We start from the raw sequence: 13,396 nt of genomic DNA, 5'->3' as shown, positions 1-13,396 counted from the left end.
TGCAGAGGCAGGCGCACCGGGAGGCGCAGCACAGCACGTGGGCTGAGCATTCCATGAGTGAGGAAGCCGAAGCCGATACCTGCAGGCAGGATGCTTCCTAGTGGACAGGGGTGTTTCTTGGTACTTACCAGTAATACTGGGGGGAAAAGTTGTGGAAGAATAGAATGAAAAAATAATGGAATTTCTCCGTGAAGTTTTGGAAAGCCCCTTGGATTGATGCTTTTCGAAAGTTTTGTGTTTTATTTTTTTGATAGAGAGTAATAATTGCCAGTTTTATTCCTCTGGAAATGAGATCCAGAGGTAATTTGACATTTACATTTTTAATAGTTTGATCATGATTAAGCGCCCCCAGTACCATTGTAAGCTAGTTGCAAATTATTTGATCAAATCTTATTTTAAAAACTTTAATTATTTTTGTATGACAAAAGTAATGTGTTCCTTAAAAAATACAAATAAGAAGCAGAAAACAAGCGCTCACACCACACAAATAAGCACAGGTAAATTTTTGATGTATGTATGTATGTACACACACACATACAAAGTTTGGGGATTTTAGCCTACGTATGGGAGCTGAGACTAAGTACGCTACTTTGTAATCTGTAGTGTTTTACTTTAAAGTATGAAACGAACATCTTCCCATGCCTATGTCTGACAACTTACCAACTGAAACGCAGACCCGGGAAACATTAAAATACAAACGCCAACGATATGCTGGCAACAAGGTCAACGGACTAAAACAAAATACCACCGGATCATGAAAAGTGAAAATGAAGGTCAAAGATACATCAGAAAAAAATGCTAAGAAAAAGAAAGCAGGGGCCAGATCTTAATTATCAGGTAAAGAAATCAGGGCCTAAAGCGCGTGGGATAAGGGCGGCTTCGCGAATGTTTGTTTCCACTGCATCATCACAACCTTGTTCCTGACTCTTCTTATCGCCTCCCTAGGCCTTTCCATCTCCTCGACTCCTCTTATCATTTCTTCAGGGTGCAAGCACCTGACAGGAGCGTCCTCTGGGAAACTCGGGCCAGGCGGGTGGGCGTCTCCTTGTGCTTCCTGGCTGACACCTTCTTCGCCAGAGGGCTCGGCTCCCCTCCTGCCTCCAGAGGCCCGCCTATGATGGGTGACCTTCCTCGGCCTTTGGCATGTTCTGTGGCTTTCCTTCATTTTCGTCACAAGATGTTTGCATGTTGAGTGTTTTACTACTAACGTCTTTTGGAATCAATTACTCCTGCAAGGAGCCGCAGGATCTTTCTCCCCCTTTCCTCACGATGGTTTGGGCCGCGCCCCAAAGACAACCTGCAGGGGTCCGGGCCACGTCACTGCCGATTTTAGAAAGTCTTCATCTTTCAGTAATTCATTGGGACATGAGGCGTTTTAGTTGTGGGAAGTAGTCTCAGGGCTAGCTAGGACCTTTGGCTTTGGGTCTGCCAGTGAAACGCAGCTTTGTAGAGGCCTGTGGACAATAGTTGACCAAGGCAGGATGGGACGCCTGGATGGGTCATTCCAGGTACCGGGCAGGTGCTCAGGAACAGCACGTTCAGGGTTGGCTGCAGCACTTTGTGGTTCGGCTCTGTGGTGTCATGTGTGGCTCATAGTGACGCCGGGGAACAGTGACAGAGCAAAACTATTGCATTGGCTCAAATCGTGGTCACACGTATCTTTGCCCTTTAGGTTAGCATCCAAGCACTATTTGCTCTCTCAGGGCTCCTTGGTCTGAGGACAAGAATGTGATGCCCGAGTGTGTGTGAGAGGACACCATTGTGGGGAGGCCTTTGACTTCGCAGAAAGCCGCTCGCCTTCTGAACAGCCTCTTTGCAACAGACTCAGAGAACTTGCGCAAAGGAGAGAATGGATGTAATGTTGGAATTGGCCTGATGTTTGGAACTCTCCGACAGGGAGCTGTCAGGTGCCTGCCGGAGCTCGGGCTTTCTCTCAGCATCTCTGAAGGCTCCAGAACTCTGGAGAGGTGCTTTTATGGAAAGTGCAGAGGGACATTTGAGCCTGAGAGGAAGGCAGTAAAATACCGAGCTGCCCTCTCAGGGCCCGGCACCCCAACACCTTCAGGCCTGTTACTCTCGGGCGCCCTCGGAGGCGGACTTCTGTCTCCATCACAGAGCCCGACTTTCTTATTTCGCTCTTCCATCGTTCGAGACCGGAGCCTTCACGAGGGCGTCACCTCTAAGGAGCTGGGACACAGTGTGAACTCGGGCAGAGGGGAGGCGTGGGTCATACGAGGGAGGACAGCAAACAGGACAGAGCGCGGAGGCCCTGGGAGGACGCGACTGACAGGCACAGAGGTAGACGTTCTGTACACAGCCCCACGCTGACGGGTCCACAAGCAGACGCTTAGGTTGGCACACAGGCTAAATGGGTGTGTAGTGGACCCATAAATATATGTATATATAAGTCTCACAAAGAATATTTCGACAGATGCAGTTCCCAATGCTGCAACGGTCTCCAAGAGTAGAGAAGGCCCAACAGAGGCTTCACAGACAGACAGACGCAGGGAAACCAATCACTGGGCCTGCAGGCTCCGCACCAGTACCGTGGTCTGGGCAGCCCCCGGTCCATTGGCAGAACGTCGCCCAGGAAGCCAGTGCTCTGGGCCCACTGCGGTGCGCAGCCGCCCGGTCTTCTCAGCGCATGAGCGTCTGTGGTCTTCCCCGTCCGGAGCAATGGAGCGTGCAGAAAACCAGAGATGCGTGAAAACTGTCCAGGGAACCCGACATGCATCAGCTTCCACGAGGCGAGACCAGAGCTAGATGGTGCCCAGACGTCGCAGCCGACGACTGCTCCCCAAGAGGTCAGGTTAGAAGGTGGGAGAAAAGGGTGGAACAAAAGAGACAAGGCTGGCTGGTCACATAGGGTCTATGACCCGCAACCACCCTTCAGATGTGGAGCTCACCCCGGGGCGCGGTTTTCAGCTAAACGACGGAGAGGCCTGTGAGGGGAACCGTTCTACTAGGCAGGTGCACTTCTTAGGATAATGAACCAGGGCGGTCACCAGGGCAGCACTGGCCCCGGACAAAGCTCCCACGGGGCAGGAAAGGAAGACGGCTGCACGTGGGCAAACGTGGGAAGGAGGAGGGTAAGCGATGGTACATTGTGGGACTGTGGTGGAGGAAATGAAACCACACTGACAAATTATCAGGTAGAAATGGATTGGCTCGGTAAACCTTCACCCAATTCACTATTAAACAAAAACTGAAAATGAAATAGACTTAAGTTCTCCAAAGATTGACGGGACAGTGTTTAAAGGATGGACAGTGAGTCCTGCTGTGCTACCTCATCGGATCCTGTGGGACTCGCCTGACTTAGGCTGTTTCATCACCACCGCCATGTCTTAGGCTAATCATCACTCCTTGTTTTTCAGCTTTAAGGTGTCTGCTGAGTACCAATCCTTTGAGGGATCAAGTTTAAGATTCAGTGTCCCTGCTAGCCCTTCTGAACCCTGCTTAGGCCCCAAATAAACTGAAAGTAGCACAGAGGTGAGCCTGACCCTGGATGTCCCCCATGGTCTGTGCATGCAGAGTTGAGTGGGCTTGGTTGTTTATTCTTCAGGAAATAGTTATTGGATGCCTGCTGTGGGCCAGCCACTATGGACACAAAGAGGAGCAAATTGGACAATTTTCGGCTCTTGTGGGTCTTGGTGTTTTGTTCTGTGCCCATCAACGTGGCTCGGGCCAGTGGGGATCCTTGCACCACAGAAGAAAACACTGCCTGGTCCTCCGGCGTCCTGTCATTCGTCCCTGTGCCTGAGCCCATTGCTGCGGCCACGGTGCCAGTCCATCTCATCAAGGGCCTTCCTCTCCTGCGGCTGCCCTGTACTTTACCAAGCAGGAAGGACACCGCACCAGGGTCTGCTCTCTCCTGGTAACATGTCCCACGTAGAGGAGCACTCTAGCCGTACTTCTTCCAAGACAGATCGGTTGTCCTTTAGCCAGTCCAGGGGATTTTCGGCATTCTTCTTCAGCACCATAATCCAGGTGCATCTACGCTGTCTTCTGTCTTCCCTTTTCAATGTCCAGCTTCCCCAGGTGGATGCAGCTCGGGGCACCGTAGTCCTCACAGGGGCCTCCTTGATTTTTACACGCTCAAGAGGCTTTGTGCTGCAGATTTACCCAGTGGAGTGCGTTGGTTTGTTTGTTTTGTTTTGTTTTTACAATGCATCTTTTGATCTCTCGGCTACTGCTTCCACGAGCATTGATTCTGGATCCAAGCAAGAAGACTTAGCCTCAGCAAAACCACTCTGGGGGTTTATAATCCGCACAGCCGCTCAGAGGGATTTCCCTTCTGATCAGAGAGATCATTCATTTAGGTCCTTTGCTAGGGAGTGTGATTGTATTAACATCCCTCTTTCAACTGTGATATTAACACATTTTTTAATAAATCATTTTATTGGGGCTCATACAACTCTCATCACAATCCATACATACATCAATTGAGTAAAGCACCCTTACACATTCGTTGCCCTCATCATTCTCAAAATTCACCTTCCACTTGGGATCCTGGAATCAGCTCATTTTCCTTTTTTCCCTCCCCCTGATATTAATACATTTCATGGTGCTCACTCACTAAAGACTCCCCTTCCCTGGTGGTGTAGTCAATTACGAGTTAGGGCTAGTGGCCTGAAGGTCAGTAGTTCAAACCCACCAGCTGCCCCACAGGAGAAAAATGAGGCTTTCTGGTCCAGTCAGGATGTATTTACACCTTCAGAAACCCACAGGGCAGGTCTCCTCGGTCCTGTGGGATGGCTGTGAGCTGCTCTTGGCTTTCTAATTAAGGAGTTAGAACGTCCACAGCTGGAGAAACATACAGAGGAATGCAAATGGAGGACCTTGGAGAAACCAGGGTCTTTTAAAAAATGCTTTCATCCTCCAGTAAGACTAGCTCAGTCCCTTGGCCCTCTTTGAAAGCCTAGCAGCATGACAAAACTGACCAGTCACCTCATTAGGGTACCATATACCTTATTTGCATTACTAGCAAACTGTCCAAAGCTCTCCGTAGGCCCTGAGCACTTGGCGTTGAAATTCCGTCCAATTATTAAGGAGCGCTGAAGGAGTAGCGAGTCACGTGTTAGGTAATGCTGCTAACTGTAAGGCCGGCGGTTTGAACCCACCAGGTACTCCACAAGAGACAAGTGAGACTCAGTTCCTGCCAAGATTGCCCGCCTCGGAAGCCCTGTCCTGCTGCTGCCCTTTGGGGTCACAATGAGTAAGAATCGACTCAGAAAGTAAGCAAGAGACCCATTCGTCGGTGGGAGTCACAGGGACCTCGCTACAGAAGGGCCTTCTGACGAGATCCATTGCTTCGCATGCATAATTCCTCCAGGAGGAATATGTGAGTGTTCAGGCCCTTTGCAGCTGACTAGCAGAGCCAGCCCTTTAGCGTTGTGCCTTTGTTTTGTTTTCGTCTTTCTTCTGTTCTGTTTGTTGCAGTTCGAGGTTGGACTCCTTCCTTCCAGGGACCCGGATCTTCCTGACTCTCCAACATCCATGCGCCCGAGGCCTCTGACCCTCTGCTCTTTGTCTCCCCGCAGCCCTATGTGTCACTGGCTCAGCAGATGGCACCGCCTAGTCCAAGCAGCAGTACCCCTAGCTGCAGCAGTGGGAGCAATGGAAATGACCAGCTAAGCCAAACCAACCTGTACATCCGGGGATTGCAACCAGGCACTACTGACCAGGACCTTGTTAAGCTGTGTCAGCCGTAAGTTAGAGGACACCTCGGGAGGCTTCCAGGCGTGGGGCAGAGTCGGCGGCGCTTGCTGCTCGGCAGGGGCGCTTCGTGGGAAATGCGGCCATGCTTTGCTTCGACCTCACTGTGCCAGTAGTCTGAGTTAAAGAAATCCCACCTGCGTGTTAGATTCCTCCAAGGACAGCCTTTGAAAGCAGCCCCCTGGGCGGGTGGCTTTCACGGAAGGTGCGCTCCTCGGTCTTGCATAGAAATACTCAGTTCCACTATGGAGATTTCTTGAGGGTCCCAGGAGCTTGCAAGGGGCACAGAAGAGTGGGACTAGCCAGCTGAATGATCCTGTTTGAGTGTCTCTCTCTCTGGAGATACTCCTGGTAAAGCTGAGGCAGCTGAGGAGAGAATGGAGGAAGGTGAAAGAGGAGAAGAGTAAAGGCAAAAGCAAGAGGCAGGAAAGGAGCCCTTTGCCGAGTGGCTTGCGGAGGCTGTGGGCTGCTGACCGCAAGGTCAGCAGTTCAAAAGCACCCGCTGCTCCGAGGAGAGTGATGAGGCTTTCTACTCCCGTGAAGAGCCACAGCCTGGGAAGGCCAGGGACAGTTCTGCCCTGTCCTACAAGGTCACGGTCAATCGGAATCGACTCGATGGCAGAGCTTTCTGAAAAGGGCAAAGGAGGCCGCCACTCTGAAGCCTTGGGTTCTTCCGGGTGGTTTTAGGTCCAGGTTGTGGCAGAAACCACCCAGTTAGGATCGTTGAAACGGAGCGCGGGAAGGCCCTGCCCCATTTCATTTGGCAAAAAGGCCTGCGTGGTAGGCTCCCTATTTTGGATGATGGTTTAGAGAGGCGTGGGGGTGGTTTGAGGAGACGCAGGAGTTGCGGGAAGAACTGAGTTTGGTCAGTGGCCGGTGGGAGAGCTGGAAAAAGACTGTCGAGGCTCCAGCTTTTCAAACTTTCTGTGGAGGTGTCGCCGCTACACCGAAAACTACCCTTGTGAACACACGCTCACAAGTGCACCTCGCTCTGCGGAAGCTCACCTCCTCCCTCCTCCTCCTCACACAGGTGTCATCAGTGGGTGCGGCCTGGGCGGCACAGAAATAGCATCAGATAGTTCGTAGCCTTCTGTCTGACGGCTCGGCTCGTGTTGCTTGTGGGAGTCGTCCACGTTGGGGACGCGGCCGAAGTGGGTTCGTTCTCATGGTTGTACAGAGTCTCATCACAGGGAAATGCTACAACTGGACAGATGGGCTGTCTCGGGCCTGTGTCTGTTATGAATAAGCGGTGCTGCTCTAGGCTTATTTACTCATTTATCCATCCTGCACATGTTCGTTTCAGGACATACTATAAAACCCTTTGGAGATGGTGTCTTAGAGGTGAGCAATGAAGGAGAAAGTAATGAGGGGGAGGAGGCAGGTCTTGTACGGACCATGTGCTAAGAATTCAGATGAAGCTTAATTGAACTCTTCATCCTTTTTTTTTCAAGGTTCTCATAAACAGGTGTCCCTGCAAATCCAGAAATTACATGCCTGTGTCATTAGAAATTGCACAGCATGCTGAGCAGCTCTAGGCTGGATTTCCCAAGCATGTAAGCCTTCTGGCGGACGATGTGGAGGTCTCCTTGTCTTTGGGTGCATGTGTGTACACCTTTCTGTTGGGTGTATACCTGGGAGTCAGATTGCTGAGTCAGAAGATATACACCTGTAGAAACTTCTAACACATTTTCTGAAGTGGTTCACATTACCAGGCAAGTACGTCTTAGTATCCCAGTAGCTCTAAAGTAGTGGTTCTCAACCTTCCTCATGCCAGGACCCTTTAGTACAGGTCCTCATGTTGTGGTGACCACCCTCCCCCCAACCATAACATTATTTTCATTGCTACTTTATAACTGCCATTTTGCTACTGTGATGAATCAGGCGATCCCTGTGAAAGGGTCCTTCGACCCCCAAAGGGTCACGACCCACAGGTTGAGGACTGCTTCTCTAAAGCCTGGAGAGGCCCAAGATGTGACACACACACAACACCACCCGGATCCAGTGAGGCGTAGCGGGACTGTAAATCCTTTATTCTTCTGGGGGGCCATGTAACTCATGCAAATCATACAGGCTTTTACCAAATCAACCCACCAAAACCAAACCCACTGCCATCCAACTGGCTCCAACCCCTAAAGGCCCCATGGCAGAGCAGACTGCTCCTCGGGTTTCCAGGGCAGTCCGTCCTACTGAAGCAGAGTGCCACATCTCTCTCCTGCCCTGGGGCGGGGGCTCAACTCCGGGGGGGGTTCCACCTGCTAACTTTTTGGGTTGGGCAGCTGAGTGTTTCACCAGCACCCCTTTGCTAACAAACTCAACCTCTCAAATCTAGGTCTATGCAAAAGACCGGCCCTCCCTTACGCCAGCTTCCCGTACAGAAAGGCATGTAAGTGGAACTTAGGGGCTTAGTCTAGGGCTCGTCCGTTTTGAGAGGGTGAGAATGTGGCTTATGAAGGTAGAAGGATATCTATCATCTGTTGGGGTTCGTGGTTTCTGCACCCTGTGCTTTTGATCTCAGACACCATGTGCTACTAAATTCCTCTCCTATCCCAAGGGCAGAGGAGAAATTTAATTCTCCTGCAGGTACTTTCAGACCTTCATATTGCCCTTCGGACCTTTGTCCTATCTCCCACTGTGTCTGAGGGAGGAGCTGGAAGGATGGAAGTCAGGAAGCCTCAGGGGCCTGTGCGGAGGTGGGAGCGGGCTGAGCCCAGCTGGCTGGTGGGTGGGCCCTGTGAGCTGGGAGTCCGGCCTTTCTAGGAAGGGTGTTTCCCATGCGCTGAAGGACTTCCTGTCTTTGTCCCAGCTGTCTCTCCCTGGGCTGCAGGGGAAGACAATGTTGCCGGATCCCCAGCCCCGGTGGGCGGGCAGAGGAGGTGTGCAGTGTGGGACTAGAACTCCGGTTTCTCTTGGAGGGGCTCCTTCCTAGGAAGAAGCTGCAGCTGTTGCCAACGGCAGTGGAAATTCTGAGCTCAAAGTCTCAGGCTGCGCAGACCACAGCAAGCTCCACCCTGGGGCCTTGATCGGGAGCACAGCCTGTGTGTCCTCTGGACTCAGTCCCACTGCTCAGGAGCCCTCCCCCCCACCCCCACCTCCCCGCGCCTATGTTTGGGGAGAATCTAAGTGTGCACCCCTGAAGGGCTAGAATGGCCACATCCCCCTCCCCCCAACACGATGTGCTCTTTTCCAGGCCCCAGGGCAGCCTTTCCCTTGTTCTGCGACCCACTGCGTCAGGGCAGTGAAAGGCCTCAGAGAGACAGATAAATCACTCACAGAGAGAAGGAGGGGTGGAAAAAAATGCTCGTGTGGGGTGCTGGACTCCAGCTCAGCCCCTGCCAACTGCTTTCAGTGAGGCTTGCATTTGATTTGTTAGTGATTTCTGCTTTAGCTCTTTAATATCTTCACTCTTACTGTGGAATGCCGGGACCTTTCTTAACTAGAGGAGCACCTCTAATATCCCTGACTTGTCACACTCCATTAGTCAAGTTTGGGGCACAGTCTGTATAATACTGCTGCCAAAGGGTCATTTTTTTGGGAAGTGGAAAACCATGACTCTCCTACAAATAGAGAATGACCACATGTCCATGATGTAGTTTACTCGTTAGGGAAGAAACCAGGAGGATGGTCACATGGGCTCAAAGGGAATTTTAGACGCTGAGAATTGAATAGGCTTTCAAACCAAAAAGGTTGGATAGATCAAGTGCAGAGCCTGGTCCATATCCTATGGGACAATAGAGCCAATAACCTTTGAGATGATCTTTACTGCTCGCTAACAATAATTTGTGTTTCCACCGGACCCAAATCTTCAAATTAGATTTATATCTTCACAAAGTCTGGCCCCTAATGAATCATAAGTTAAACAAAAAAACATCCTCGTAGATAATGAAATACTTCGTGGATGGACCTTTTAGACAGTGTCCCAGAATGCCACTGAAATGGTAGGCAGCCCCCCATTGCCTTATTAGCAAGCTTCAGATACGGTTTTCTTAGTGCTCTGTACACATCGCTCCCCACCCCCCAGCACACTCACATCTCAGCAATAGGAGGAATGTAGTAGGGCAGCAGAAAGAGCCATTTGTTATAGATTAAACTCAGGAGCCCTGGAAAATAATAACAATGAAAATAGCAGTTAACATTCTCCAACTGCGTTACCGTGTGGCAGACACAAGCGCCTTTCACACTCATCAGCCCACTTCACACTTCAGTAATCACATCTCCATGTTCCAGGTGAGGAGACTCCGGCATGGGGAAGTTAGATGACTTGTCCAAGATCACACTTGCCTTGAAACAATCTGGGATTAAAAGAAAGAAAGAAAATCACACTTAGGTACAAAGTTAAAAATTTGATGTCTATCCAGAGAAGATAGGTGGGATAAACAATCCCAAGGAGAAAACAGGGAGACCAATGGTTTCGGGCGGGAGGACACAGGAGAGGGGGAAATGGGAAGGGAAGGGGGGTGTCAGCCAATCCAGGGGCAAGGGAACAACAAGTGATCTAAAATCAATGGCAAGAAGGGTATAAGATGCTGGTGGGACTTGATCAGGGGCAATGTAGCCGAGAGGAATTACCGAAACCCGAATGAAGGCCAAACATGATAGTGGAACAAGAGGAAAGTAAATAGAGGAAAGAACTAGAGGGAAAGGGGCATTTATAGAGGTCTAAATACAGGCATGTACATGTGTAAACATATTTCTATATAATGCTATGTACATATATTTATATGTTAAGTATTAAGGTAGCAGATGGACATTGGGCCTCTACTCAAGTACTCCCTTAATGCAAGAACACTTTGTTCTAATAACCAGGCATTTCATGATGCTCACCTTCCTGACACAATTGCTGAAGACAAAATGTGTGCATAAGCAAATGTGGTAAGGGGAGCTGATGGTCCCTGACTATCAAAAAATCTAGTGTCTGGGGTCTTAAAGGCTTAAATATAAACAAGCGGCCATCTAGCTCAGAAGCAACAAAGCCCACATGGAAGAAGCACACCAGCCTGTGTGACCACGAGGTGTAGAAGGGACCAGGTATCAGGCATCAAAGACCCAGAACAAAAAATCATTTCAATGTGAATGAGGGAGAAGGTAGACTGGAGACCCAAAGCCCATCTGTAGACAATTGGACATCCCCTCACAGAAGGGTCACAAGAAGAGACGAACCAGTCAGTCAGGGTGCAGTGTAGCACCATTGAAACATACAACTTTCCTGTAGTTCTTTAATGCTCCCCCCACACTATCATGACCCCAATTCTACCTTATAAATCCAGCTAGACCAGAGCATGTGCACTGGAACAGATAAGAGCTCTCAACAGGGAATCCAGGACAGATAAACCCCTCAGCACCAATATTGAGAGTAGCGATACCAGGAGGGGACAGGGAAGGTGTGGGGAGAAGGGGGGGAACTGATCACAGTGATCTATATATAACCCACTCCTAAGGGAACAGACAACAGAAAAGTGGGTGAAAGGAGACATCAGTCAATGTAAGACATGAAAAAAAATCATCAAGGGTTCCTGAAGAAGGGAGGGGAAAAAATGAGGAGCTGATACCAAGGGCTCAAGTAGAAAGCAAATGTTCTGAGAATGACGGGGGCAACAAGTGTACAAATGTGCTCGACACAATGGGATGGACGTATGGATTGTGATAAGAGCTGTAAGAGCCCTCAAGAAAATGATTTTTTTTTTAAGTTAAAAATTTGAACCTAGTTCAAATTGAACCTGGTGGAACCTGGTGGAACCCGGCAGTCAGGAGAGGTTGGGGGTGAGGGAAGGAATTGGGATATCAGAAAAAATGTTGATAGATTTTGTTTCTTTTTCCTTTTAAAAATTGTGGTGAATGTGTCCTCGGCCGACACACAGGCAGGACTTAGGATTTGGGGTGTACTGCGGAGGTGCGTGTTGTGCTTGTGGGGTACCACGGAGTCTGTTCCTACTCGTGGAGACAACAGAACCAGACACACACACACCCCGGGCCTGCACCATCCCCAAAGTCGTTCTTCTCTTTGAGCCCTTCTCCACCAGCTCTACATTGGCTCGTTCCTCAAGCTGGGCTTCTGTTCTTGCTGCCTGTTACCAAATCATTCCAGCACTACTCTCTTAAACTCCCTGGTCTGAGGGTGTTGGCTTGTTTGGATCAGAGGCACAGTGTTTGGTCAAGGGCAGATCAGCACCCTCCAGGGTGAGTGCAGACCTTGGGGAATTCTGCCAGAGCTCTGCCCTCCAACACTAGTGTGCCAGCCCTGGGGTGGGGAAGCTTTAGAGACAGAAGAGCTAATCCTGCCCCTCGCAACCATTTAAAAGTGATTCGAGAGCCCCAAATATGCTTTTACAAGCAAGTGACATCAACATCATCTGAATAACATCCTTGGGGAGTTTTCAATTTCACTTCAGAAACACATGTATGTACTAAAAGAGCCGCAGCTTGCCGACCGAGTCTGGGGGACCCTGGCAGACCCCTTTCCTGAAAAGACAGTGGTCTCTTCTGGGGAGAAGAGAGAGACGTGTGTTGGGCCCCAGCTTCCCTCTTTTCCCAGGGCTTCCCTGCACTTGACAGACACTGCGCTTTTCCCTTTGCTGTAGTGCAGGCTGGGGGCCGCTGACACGGAGCCTTTTCCAGTGGCCCACACTCTCTGGGTCACATACGGGTCACTCTCGCAATCTCACAAGCATTTTCTTTCTGCTTTTAAAAAATCATTTTATTGGGGGCTCATACAACTCTTATCCACACATACATCAATTGTGTAAAGCACATTTGTACATTCATTGCCCTCATCATTCTCAAAACATTTGCTCTCCACGTAAGCACCTGGCATCAGCTCCTCATTTTCCCCCCTCCCTCCCTGCTCCCCACTCCTTCATGAACCCTTGATAATTTATAAATTATTTTGTCATATCTTACACTGTCCAACGTCTCCCTTCACCCACTTTTTTGTTGTCCATCCCCCAGGGAGGAGGTAATATATAGATTCTTATAATAGGTTCCCCCTCTCTACTCCATCTTCCCTCGACCCTCCCAGTATCGCCACTCTCTCCACTGGTCCTGAAGGGGTCATCTGTCCTGGATTCCCTGTGTTTCCAGTTCCTATCTGTACCAGTGTACATCCTCTGATCTAGCCAGATTTGTAAGGTAGAATTGGGATCATGATAGTGGTGGGGGAGGAAGCAATTAGGAACTAGAGGAAAATTGTATGTTTCATTGTTGCTCCACTGCACCCTGACTGGCTCGTCTCCTCCCCAAGACCCCTCTGTAAGGGGATGTCCAGTTGCCTACAGATGGGCTTTGGGTCCCCACCCCACACTCCCCCTAATTCACAATGATATGATTCTTTTTGTTCTGATGATGCCTGATACCTGATCCCTTCGACATCTCGTGATCACACAGGCTGGTGTGCTTCTTCCTTGTGGGCTTCGTTGCTTCTGAGCTAGATGGCTGCTTGTTTACCTGCAAGCCTTTAAGACCCAAGATGCTATATCTTTTGATAGGTGGGCACCATCAGCTTTCTTCACTACATTTGCTTATGCATCCATTTGTCTTCACTGATCATATCAGGAAGGTAAGAATACAATGATATGATTTTTGTTCTTTGATGCCTGATAACTGATCCCTTCAACACCTGCTTTGTCCTCAGCAATTGTGTCGAGAAGGCGAGCATCATAGAATGCAAGTTTAATAGAACCAAGTATTC

At 49.7% G+C, this 13,396-nt stretch overlaps 1 protein-coding gene and 1 pseudogene across 2 annotated transcripts in view; one reads left to right on the top strand and one right to left on the bottom strand.

Annotated features, from left to right (window-relative positions):
• The window catches only part of RBMS2 (RNA binding motif single stranded interacting protein 2), a 58,307-nt gene that overhangs the window by 19,773 nt on the left and 25,138 nt on the right, over positions 1 to 13,396 (top strand). For both annotated transcript variants that reach the window (XM_075551461.1, XM_075551462.1), the window contains exon 2: positions 5,541 to 5,707. In XM_075551461.1, coding sequence (XP_075407576.1) covers positions 5,541 to 5,707 — 167 coding nt within the window. The remainder of the gene's footprint in view (positions 1 to 5,540; positions 5,708 to 13,396) is intronic.
• Positions 847 to 1,187, bottom strand: LOC142450878 (transcription elongation factor A protein-like 8; annotated as a pseudogene).

The sequence above is a fragment of the Tenrec ecaudatus genome, chromosome 6 (genome assembly GCF_050624435.1).
Source record: "Tenrec ecaudatus isolate mTenEca1 chromosome 6, mTenEca1.hap1, whole genome shotgun sequence".
NCBI lineage: Eukaryota > Metazoa > Chordata > Mammalia > Afrosoricida > Tenrecidae > Tenrec > Tenrec ecaudatus.
The sequence above is the reverse complement of the archived record's forward strand: the minus strand, read 5'-3'. Positions and strand labels throughout refer to the sequence as shown.